The sequence below is a fragment of the Protopterus annectens genome, chromosome 5.part1 (assembly GCF_019279795.1).
Source record: "Protopterus annectens isolate FY-2018-M chromosome 5.part1, PAN1.0, whole genome shotgun sequence".
Lineage (NCBI taxonomy): Eukaryota > Metazoa > Chordata > Ceratodontiformes > Protopteridae > Protopterus > Protopterus annectens.
This window is the reverse complement of record NC_056736.1, coordinates 635,044,500-635,057,015: the sequence shown is the minus strand read 5'-3', so window position 1 is coordinate 635,057,015 and position 12,516 is coordinate 635,044,500. Positions and strand designations below refer to the sequence as shown.

The 12,516-nt window shown below is 36.4% G+C and overlaps 1 protein-coding gene across 1 annotated transcript in view; it reads right to left on the bottom strand.

The window, feature by feature from the left end:
• LOC122803244 (protocadherin Fat 4-like) overlaps positions 1 to 12,516 on the bottom strand; it is a 166,819-nt gene that overhangs the window by 134,907 nt on the left and 19,396 nt on the right. Inside the window, exon 2 of the mRNA XM_044072841.1 lies at positions 4,476 to 4,561. Coding sequence (XP_043928776.1) covers positions 4,476 to 4,561 — 86 coding nt within the window. The remainder of the gene's footprint in view (positions 1 to 4,475; positions 4,562 to 12,516) is intronic.

Here is a 12,516-nt window from a genome sequence, read left to right as displayed (position 1 = left end):
TCATAAGAAAGCCTTTCTATATTGCACAGCTTATAAACAAATTGTGACTAGATCTAGAGATGTTGTCCCCCTTTACAAAGCTCTCATTAGGTCAATCATTTTATATAATGACAACTTTGGCATGTATCTGTAAAGCCCCATGCAACAATTGGAATACCTTCAGAGATACCTTACTAAAAGGATAGAAGTCCTAAACAATAGGTCTAGCATGGACCACCTCAAAGATTTATTACTATAGTCAGTATCCTACAGAGTGCTTAGACGTGACATGTCTGGCATACAAGGCATCCTCTGACCTAATACAGCTGGACCTACTGAACATCAGCAAGTCAATTGACATCAATAATATCCAGTCCAGGTATCTAAACTGAATGTTGTGGACAGATGGATATATATCACAGAGGCTACCACTATTCCAGAACAGACTATCCATAAAAATAAAACAAATCTCATCCATCCATATTCAAATGCAACTTGGATCTAAGGATGGGTAACAGAAAATGTACTCCAGGATTTCCTCTCATGCCACTAATGGATAGAGGCAGTTCCTAAATGCTGCATCCCTTACATGGGTCTCCTCAAATTATCTATGGTATGATCACAGTTATTTGCACTAGGACTAATATACAATTATCATCCATGGGATAGGTAAGACCAATCAGAAAATGTTAATTCAAGCACCAAAAGGGAATTGGCTAAGCTTAAAATGTCCTCCAAGTGAACCTATGTTGTGGTACTAAATAGTTATGAAAACTGCCCTTTTTAGATCAATAAGTGCCCCTGTTACCCTCTGCCCCCCCAGTCTTCAACAGCTTCCAGCACCTATGTGGTCAACGCTGCTTTTGTCTTTTTTCTTGTATCTGTTTTTTGAATTGTTGGTAATGGGTGATCCCATGTGATGTACACTTCATTATAAAATGCTCTGTGGTTCATGTTGTCACTGCTTCTTAGCTAATTCTATATTGTAGTGTTTGTATAATCTCCAGTGCAACAATCTTTGACACATTATTGTGCCTTTCAATGTACAGGTCCTTTGTCATGAGTGTATCACACCCAGCAACAAGGTGTGCAACTGTTTCAATTCTTTTTTTACAGAACCTATGTTTGTCTGTTTCTTCCATATGTTCAAAGGGCTTCGTAAACCAACATGCACGTAGTCCATTATCCTGCACCACCATTATTAACCTTTCATCCTTTGGTATCAACTCACCTCTCCTTAACCATTGCTACATCAAATCTTGATCAAACTGAGGTTGTTCCAGGAGATCTCCATACTTGCTGCTATATTTATGTAGCTTCTACATTCCTTTCCTTCTTATCTGTTCCTTCTCCTTATATTCTTTCTTTTGTTTTTTTTCACATTTAGTTGCTGTCTGATTTTTGTCTACTTCTGTTTTGGTTTCCATTCTCACTTGCCACCTGAATGCTTCTGCTAAACTAAGCAGAGAGGTCATCTTAGACTTTTTTCCACATGTTTTAAAACTTTTACTGTGTTTGCATTTGATGAGATCAGCAGATATGTATGCATTGCCCCGACTGCAGATCTATACATGTAATCAGTTTTGAGGAGGCCCATATCTCCTTCGGCGTGGAATATATAATCTTGGTATACACAAATATTTATATGTCATATGACAAGCATGAAGCATTTTTCTTGTTTTTCTGTCCAATTAATCCAATACCTTTTGGGACCAGTCAGTCTCATCAAAACTGTAAGTTAAAACAGGAAGAGCAAATTAGTTTATAACTTGGACTTTATTCCTCGATGTCAATGTTGTTTTCAATATTAGTTTTAGTATTCTGAAGTATTCCATACTGAGTTTTATTTGTATTTGTTCATCTTTCATTGCCAATCCTTCATCATTTCCCAAATATTTATTAACTCCTTCCTGCTCAAGTTCTGTTATATCACATTCCTGTCCTAGATTCATATTTTTGGTACTGCAATTGTCCTGCTTTAAATGTTGTGTTTGCACTTTTATCAAGACCAAATGTTCTTAAATCATATGAGAAAGTTTTAACCACTCGCAGATGTGCTTTCATCTTCTTATATGAAGAACTATACACATTTAAGTAATACATGAAAAGTAGATGAGAAGTTGTTAACCAAGTTTGTTTTCCAAGAGCCAACTGTAACCAAGATCTAATCTGTTAAGTAAACAGCTTAATGGGTTACGGGCAAGAAAACAACAATAGCAGTGACAACGGATCACCCTGGAATATCCCCCTTTGAATTTTTATTCCTGGGGTAATAATTTGCCCTTTGTTATGACTTAATTGCAAAGTGGTTTGGCATAGATTCATGGTCACTGTAATGTAATCGATAAATGCAAGGCGTGTCTTATAAAACTGTAAACACTCCTTTATCCATGAATGTGGGATGCTGTCAAATGCTTTTTGTAATCTTGTTATGCCTTACTTAGATTCTTCCCCTTTTTCAATTCTCCATTATGGCTTTATTTAGCAACAAATGATCCTTTGTTCCATGACTTCTTTTGTTACCCTTTTGTTCTACTGCCATAGGTTCATAGATTAGTCCATGATCGAGTTTTCTTCTAAATGACTATAAACTCTGTTTGCATCAATTCCAGTATTTAGTTTGTACATTGTCAGAAGGTAACTTATTGGTGTATAGTTTTTAGGGTGACTTACAGGTTCACTCTTAAGAAGGAGGTGTCATTTCTCCTGTTATTAACCAGGTTAGTTTCTATTAGGGATGCACATGTAAATAGCTTTTACTCAGGGCTAAATCTTTATATAAAGCTGTCCACACTTTTAGCCAGAAGTTAGGTACTGCATCTGGGCTGGGGAGTTTCAATCTAGGAGCTTTTCTTAATTTTGTTTCAATTTCCCTGACTGTCACTTCATCCCATCTCATATCCTGCACATTTGAACTCCTTAATGTTTCTTGTAATGTTTCTATCCATTTAGCATCTTTGTTATATTCCACAGGATCTTCATAAATATTCCTCCAAAATGTGTCTATTTCTTCTGTTTTGGTGCCATTTCTATTTCTGTTGCTTTGTTTACCGGTCCTCTATAAAACTTTTTGGGGTCATCAATGAAGTGCTTATTTTGTAGTTTTTCATTATATTTATCTGCATGTCTTCTAAATGTAAAATTCAAGTAGCAAAATAAAATAAAAAAATAAAATAAAATGCTCATTTTTGTAAGTGGATTAATGCACTTAAGGTGTGCTTTGTACACATATTACCTCATTGGGTTGGGAGGGTGGCCTAATGGTTAAGGTGTTTGCCTTACAAACACAAGGTGCAGGGTTTGAGTCTCATAAGGGATAATTTGCTAAGCTTAAAATGGCTCGCAAGGGCAGTTAGCTTAGTACTAATCTATGAACCTATGCCCAGGGATTATAAGGCATGAGCCACTGTGACTACAACAAAGATATACATAGAGCATGCTTAGGGGATAGGACTGCCCCTTTAAAAATTACCATTTTTTTAAGATTGTATGGAGTGATAAAACAAAATGAAAAAAATGACATGTACATTTCCCAAGTCTATAAGGCAATGCTTGAAGAGATGTGTACATTTTTGAATCATCTGAAAACACAAAGAAGAAAAACAAACACTGGACCTGAAAGTGTGATATAGCACTTTTAATGTCATGACTTCATCAGAATGCACAATGTAAAAATTCAGTTGCTTTAATTCCTATCAAAAGGATCACACGTTAGCCAGAATGTTGTATTTCAATTTTTTTTTGCATGTTAACTAGATGAGGGGGGACAACATGATGTGTTGAAAAAAATTCTTGGTACACTCTTGTTTAAGCACTTTAGAATGCGATAATTTGGGGGAGGGGGGTTGATTTCACTTAGATATGGCAGCCAGATCTCATTGTCACTTATATCTGAAAACTACACTTTGTTTCTGTACGACCACACAGATCATACTAACCACTACTGTGAAATACCAGGGTACAAAGTAAGTGCTTGTTATAAAAGTATTAATTAGAGGCATATTTTAATGATTACAATATATCTCTTTAAGTCTTTGTGACCTTTGTACTGATAAATTGTTTTTCAAAATACTTTAGACATTAAGAGGCCTAGAATTTTAAAATTAGTAAATGCAAGGTTTACTCATCTCAGCCTTAAATATATATCAAACTTGTCAAAATTAGGCTAGATTTGTCCCAAAGAGATGCCCTAAAGAGACACTATATATATATATATATATATATATATATATATATATATATATATATATATATATATACTACAAACTAAACTGTTAAGATAATGACTATTATAAATAATGTACGGAACAGTCACTTAGGCAACTTTCTCATATGCTGTAATGTTTTTTAAAGTTTAACATAGATGAAAAGAAATGTCCAGATGTTCTGATAAGATTAAGAAACAGTTACTTCCTGTGCATCTGCTGTACTACCACATTACAATGGTTAAGACATATGACAGTATCGTGTAATTGCAATACTGTTTTATGCAATACCTCTCTGTGCCAGTGCCTGGGCTGCTAGCAAAACAAAGCTCAGATGGTTGAGCCACGTGACATTCATCCACTTTCAAACTTGCAGCCTGCCAAAAGAAAAAAAAAAAAAAATCATGACATGTCATTAAAGGTCCAATCAGATATCAGTCACATTAAACAATTATAAATTAACTTTGAGGTGGAGACAAGCCTTACAACTGTGTGCTTGATATGGCAGCTTGCGGATTTCTACATGTTATTTTGCTGAGGGATTTGAGCATCTTTTTTTTTAACATGTAGGGCGTATTCAGAAAGGAATAGTAGTATGCAAAGTGCTATTTAACATCATTGTGTTTTTGTTTAAACTTTTGCTACATTTAAAGAATATGGCCAGATATGATACTAAATTAAACTTTAGAAATATAGCTATATTCTAGACACTGGCAAAGCTTAAAAAACATGCTGTTGAAATAAGTAATGCTTCATGCAGCACCATTCCCTTCCAAATACCTTCTGTAATCTTGCCATCTAATCATTAGGCAGTGTCAGTGTTGTTCTGACACACCTCATGTTCAATTTACTAAGTGCAGGGATCCCCTGAGCTCACTTAATGAGAAATAACAATGGAGTAAGTATCTGTCCAACTGAGTGAAGCAGGATATAAACAAAATCAGGTGCCTCTGTTATTGCTTTAATTAAATAGGTCCCCTGCATGACTAAAATCATTTCTACTAGTCTATTTCCTATCTTGTGTACTACCCTCTTTATGAACATTCATAATGTGTAGTAACATATTGTTGATGCCAGCTCTGTAGTATCATGAGATGCAATAAGAAATTTTGCAGGTACTCACAAATATCACAAATATACTGCCACTATTAAATTTATTTAATTGCCTCTGATCTCCTGGAAGACCTGAGTGGGCAAAGTCCTTTTTCATTGGATTCTCAGGGAAAAAAATCTCCATACTACATATATCTATACATAGGTTCCATGAGTTCAGATATACATTTTAACATATATATACACTACATATCTCATTCAGCATAATAAGCTCACACACATCTGTACAACATTCAGCATTACTTAACATTATCCAACATTATAGCAGTATAATTTATATATATTTCACTGGCTGGAAACATCAAAGAGACACTCCATAACAAACAAATAAATAAAAACAACTGTTTATGCAGGGTACACCCCCCCTTCTGTGGCCCCCAACACCTTCAACACATTAATTATACCAACTCTGAATTTGCACACTAGAGGGGAAAAGATACATTTTCCTCTTTAACTCTTCAATATCACACATAACAATAACTATAGCACTCACTAAACAAACAACACAATATAAATTTGATAAAAAGATCAGTAAATTGTTTTGATGAAACAAACATTCACAAATGAAACAAAACACAAACACACACACACACACTTTAGTTTTTGCACAAAAACAGCAAATTATGCATCTGCAAATTTGCAGATGACTGCAAGCTGGGTGCTGTCTTAAATTTCCCTAGTGATGTAAACAGCCTCCAAGAGGGCCTTACCCAAACTAATGACTAGTGCCAGAAGCATGGCCTCAAACTGAATGCCAAGAAATGCATCATTATTCCCTTTGGGGAAAATGGCATCCCCACTAATTATCACATTAATAACAACGTATTAAGCATGCAATCAGTTGTGAGGGACTTAGGCACCCAGGTTGATAGCAACCTGACTTTTGACCACCATGTTGCTTCCGTTCTGCAGAAGGCTTTCTACATGGCACACCTCATAAGTAAGGGTATTTCATCCAGGAACAAGGAGGTCATAACGTCCCTGTACTCCTCCCTTATCAAGTACAATGCCTCGTTCAGCATGTACCTTGCCAAGCACATGCAGCAGCTGGAGAGACCACAGAGGTTCTTGACCAGAAAAATCGAAGGTCTCAAACACCTATCCTATACAGATAGGGTAAAAGCCTTGTCCCTCTGCTCAGTCTCATATAGACTGTTCAGAGGTGGCCTGTGTCTGGCATACAAAGCCATCTCAGACCCAACCTAGATGAAGTTGCTGCATATCTGTAAGTTAAACTCCACTCATGCAACCCAGCCCACATGCAATGCCTCAACCTGGTCTGTGACATTAATAGAACTTGTTGGTTGGACAGATTTGTGTCCCAAAGACTTCCCCATCTGTAGAATAGACTCCCTCTCCATGTCAAGCAGAGTACATCTCTATCCCTCTTTAAGAGGAACCTGGATGACTGGATGGGAAACAGAAAATACACCACTGGGATCCCACCTGTGTCCCTGCTGGACAGGAAAAAAGGGGTGCTGACTTTGTGGGAACATGGGCAAAATTCTTGGCTAGGCTTATAAGGGCTTCTGGACCAATAGCCTAGTATCATCCTATGAACCTATGTGTATATTTTTCACAATAAAAAATCCATAGAGCCCTTTACACAGGAATTTATCATAGCAAAAGTGTGAAGATTTAAGCTTGCATTGGTGGAGTAGAGGGATAAGGTCTTGACTGTGGCCCAGGAAATCTGGGTGGCTGATGGCTCAAGAAAGGAGGACAAGTGTGCACATCCTACAGGGAGACATGATGGTCCAAGCATGTCCACAAAACTGTTCTGCTGGCATATTCTCCACTGGAGGGCAGAAGAGTGCTTGGATATAGGGAAATGGTGTGTTACTTAATTTCTCCAAATCTTTTGGGTTTGTAATACCATGACAGGAATGGACCCAATTCCTAAGTCAAAGTATAATTAAAGTTCAGGAAATTAGTATTGTTTCAGTCTTTCATGTTAGCAAGAAGTGCTCTTCATAGCACCCACAATATGCCCAGTAATGACTCCTTCTGCAAGTCGTACAGTTACATGTGTAAGTACAATTATAAATTATTTTTTAGAAGACTCATTGATGCTACTAATACTGGAACTGCCTGGGTATCTTTTTTTCATATTGCCCTCATTTCTGCCTGCAAATCGTGGTATTTTATGACTTTGTGTCTCTCTGTACATAAGACACTTTAGTCACTAGGTGTAGCAATTTCAGTGATCAATGCTACTTTTGTCTTCTTTTCACGGGCTACCATATCTGATTTCTCACATCTATTTTTTGAACTGTTGGTAATGGGTGATCCTATGTGATATAAACGTCAACATTTTCTATAATGCTTTGTGGCTCAAGTTTCCGATGTTTTTCAGCTCCTTCAGTATTATAATATTTACACAATCCCCAATGCAACAGTCTTACCACATTAATATGCCTTTCAGTATACAGTCCTTCTGCCATTAGTATATCACAACCAGCAACAAGATGTGCAACTATTTCTAATTCTACTTTACAACACCTACATTTGTCTGTTTCTCCCACATGTTCAATGGACTTTGTAAACCAACGTGTACATAGTCCATTAGCCTGGGCCGCCAATATTAACCTTTTGTCTTTTGGTTTTAAATTCACCTGTCCTTAACCATTCCTGCATTCATTCCTGATCAACATGAGATTGTTCTAAGAGTTCTATACTTGCAACTATATTTATGCATTTTTGCATTTCTTGCCTTCTCATCTGATCCTTCACCTTGTATTCTTTCTTTTGTTTTTTGGAACATTCAGTTGCTGCTTGATTTTTCTATCTACTTCTGGTTTGATTTACATTCCCGCTTGATGCAGATATGCTGCTGCTAAACTAAGTAGGGAAGTCATATTAGACTTATTCTCTGCATGCTTCAAAGCTTTCACTAAGCTTGGGTCTTTGGGTTTTGTGAGGTCAGTAGATATATATATATATATATATATATATATATATATATATATATATATATATATATATATATATATATATATGCTGTCCCATGATTGCAGATCTATACATATAATCAATTCTGAGGAGACCCATACCTCCTCCAGAATGAGGAATATATAGTGCACTGATTGCACTGATTTTTATGAATCATTTGATGAGCATGAAGCATCCTTCTTGTTTTCCTGTCCAACCTATCCAGCACTTTTTGGGGCTAATCACTCCAAAACTGTAAGTTATGACAGGAAGAGCAAATTGGTTTATAGCTTAGACTTTGTTCCTAGATATCAATGCAGTTTTCAGTATTAAGTCTTCTGAAATATTCCTTACTAAGTTTTATTTACACTTGTTCATGTTTTATTGTTGCTCCTTCATCAGTTTCCAAATATTTATACACTCCCTGTTGCTCAAGTTCTTTTGTATCACATTCCTGTCCCAAACTGATGTTTTCTTGGGGCTGCAGGTTTCCTGCTTTAAAGGTTGTTTTTGAACATTTATCAAGACCAAATGACATTCTTATACCATCTAAAAAAGTTTTGACCACTTGCAGTTATGCTTTCAGTTCCTCATCTGATGAACTATACAGTTTAAAATCATCTACAAAAAGAAGATGAGAAGTTTTAACAGTTTGTTGTTTTCTGGGTCCCAAACTGAAGCCATAATCTCATCTGTTGAGTAAACATCTTAATGGGTTAAGGGCAAGACAAAAGATCAGCAATGACAGAGAGTCACCCTGGAATATTCCCCTTTGAATTTTTATCCCTGAATAATAATTTGTCCTTTATCAAGGCTTAACTGCAAAGTGGTCTGCCACTGTTTCATGCTCTCTGTAATGTAATCGATCAGTGTAGGGTGTATCATATACATTTTTAAGCACTCGTTTATCCATGAATGTGGGATACTGTCAAATGCTTTTTTGCAGTCTATCCATGCCATTCCCCTTTTTACAGTTCTCCATTATGATTTTATTTAACAAAAAAATGATCTTTTGTTCCATATGACTTTCTTTTATTACCCTTTTGTTCTATTGCCATGATTGAGTTTTCTTCCAAATGACTTTAAACTTAGTCGGCATCAATTCCAGTGTATAATTTATATGTCATCGGAAGGTAAGTTACTGGTCTATAGTTTTTAGGATAGCTTGCAGGTTTGCTAGTAGGAGCAATGTGTTTCCTGTTGTTAACCAGACTGGTGTCTGTTTGGGGTGTGCATATAAATAGTTATTACTCATGGCTAAATCTACATATAAAGATGTTAATACTTTTAGCCAGACATTAGGTATTGCATCTGGGCCTGGGGTTTTCCATTTAGGAGCTTTTCTTAACTTTGTTTCAACCTCTCTGGCCATTACTGCATCCAATTTCATATCCTGTACATTTGAAGTTCTTATTCTTTCTTTTACTTCTTCTATCTTCATCATCTGATGAAGTTAAAGTTACCATTGATGAAAGCGCTCAAATTTTAATTACAATAAAAGTGTGCACTGGTCCGGGTTTACTCTGTTGGTTTTTTTATGTTTTATCATTTTCTTTAAACTGAGAGCACATTCTTTGTTCTCCATTTTCTGCAAGCATTCTATAGAAAATTCCAGAGCATCTTCCGGTGCCGCATTCTCTTCAGTTTCATCCTGTGCCATCCGTTGTTCTTTCATATGGAAACTCACTAGTCTATCACTCCACAATACTGACTGCATCAGAGTTGCCACAGTTTCCTGTTCCTTCCCTTGCAGTGCAACTCCACCTGAATGCTTGTACTGGTTTCCTGTGGAAAGCTCCAAAGTAAATTCATGTGGCAGCAGATCAGATGCTTTCCGCTCCACTGATTTCTCCTTAATTTGAGGATCCTTTGCTCTATCCTATTGTGATGTTATCAGAGTTAGATTTTCTACACTAAATCCTTCACTTTGCAGGTAATCCATAACCTCAGTTTCTATTTCTTTAACATCTCCATTACTAACCCTCTTTTCTATTTTTCCTCTTGGTTTTCTTATTTTTTGTATTGTAAAATTGTCCATGTCTGCATGCCTTTGTCTCTATTTCTCTTCAAATATCTTTGATGGTACTTTTTTTGAATTGATTAGTTTTGCTTTCTCCTTTGCATAAATATTGCATCATATTAAATCTCTTCTCCGTTCCCACATCCATATTTCTTCTTCAGATGTCCTGTTCCTCTTGTTTCTCCTTACTTTGGGGACTTGTTGCTCCATCATGCTGTGATATAACCTGTTAGACTTTCTACACTAAATCCTTAACTTCGCAGGTATTCCATAACTTCAACTTCTATTTTTTTCTGCTTTACTAATCTTCTGCTCTGTGCTCCCTCTCTGTGATCTTATTGTTTTTTTATTGTGAAATTTTCCATATCTGGATGCCTTTGTCTGTATTTTTCTTTGAATATCTTTGGGGCTGCCTTTTTTGTGTTGATTAATTTGGCTTTCTCCTTTGCATAAATATCGTACCACATCAGATCTCTCTTTCTTTCCCATGTCCATATCTCTTTTTTATAGCTTTCAAAACTCTCTAGATTTTGTTCTTTATATTTTCACACTTCCTCACTCATTTCTTTTTCCAAATGGCGGAAGGTTTCTTGGTCTTCATAATGTTTTTTCATGAATCTGTTTATTAATGAACACAAATTATTTGAAGCTTCTGACAGTTTTTCTTGTGAAAGTATTTTTCTTTCCTCTAATTTCTCTCTTAAATCTTTTTGTATATTATCTGTCTGGAAAGTCTGGGCTTCTTGCATTAATAGTAACAATACATAATTTCTTTCTTACCCTCAGTAGTCCACGCTATCATCTTTATGGCTCTTTTTTTGTCCTATAAGTTTTTGTGAATTTGTGGTCTACTACTTCTTTCTACAATGGGAGGGGGGGCATCCCCCCTGGGCCTGGCCTGGCCCTGTTGTAGGAATGTTTCTGTTTCTTGAGGATTCTACACTGTCATTTTTTTCCAATCCTGGCACCATTGCTCCTACCAGGATTGGACACTTTTTTATCCTGGGTCTTGTGCTTCCAGATATATTTTTTTATTTTTTAACCTAGTTCTGGCCATGTATGTTATATAAAATACAGTCTATATATCAGTGTCATCTTAGTGAGATTTTGTGAAAAACAGGGTTCACCTCGTAAAGGTACTCACCAAGACTTGAGGATGAATTAAATTCCAGTAATACTACTCACATTTGCTTGCTGACTTGGTCAGTAACAGATGGTGCAGTGAGGACTTGTTCGTGTCTATGGAAGCCAGTGTGGGTAGCCTTTGTCAGTACATGTGGAGAAGCCTGAGTGTATGGACAAAAGGAGACAGGCCGTCCTTCAGGAGATGCAAGCACTCATGTCACCAAGATGGGAAGAGCTGGACCATTAACAATTAAAAAATGTCCTCATGGCTAGGATGCCCAGTGAGGAAACAAGCAATGCTGATGTCTGCCTTAAGATGATCTCCCCACTGGATCCTGGAATTTCACAACACTGGAGAATAAATGGGCATCCAATAGAGGGAGGCTTGGTGGTCAGTGGGTAGAAGGGGAAAAGTAATTAAAAAAAGGTTTGACAATTTTTATGCTAGTTGTTTGGTTTGACTGGAGAAGAACATGACTTAGTGATGGATTCAGTACAAATGCAGACAATTTTGTTGATTTTTTCTGAGATTTTAAATTGCAGATGGAATTATTTTTTTCTTATTTTTGTTAAGACTTAGTTCCAAAGTTTAGCACTGTAAGCAGAGTATAGACAATCACTGCACCAAAAAAGGGGTAAGTAATCTGATGCAGAGTACAATTTGAAACAACCATCAATAAAACTTGATGACATTTAATGAAAAGTCTTGCCCATTATAATTTTTGGAATTTTGAATGAATACTTGGTGTTGATTTACTGAACACAGTTCTTTGTGACGTGTGTACCAGTTTAATAACTGACTGATGCCAAGGCAACTTTCTGGGGTACAGAGGATGCTATAGCTATAACCAGTCTTTAGGTAAGTTCAGGCTACTAGTTTAGGTAACTCCAACCTGTTAAGAGACTGTCGTGCATGACTGTGATGTGTTTTATTGATGTGGTTGCTTGCAAACTTTACAGCTTTATTATAAGTTTGCTCCAGTTTAGCAGCATGACAGGACTGTAGGTTAGTAAAGACTGAACTGTGATCTCAAGTGCATTTGCTTTTAGGAAATCTTTGACTTTATAAAAAAGTCCTACATTATGATTGTTTTTGGAATATGTGTTGAATGTGTTTTTTGAATCTTTAATTATGATCACATA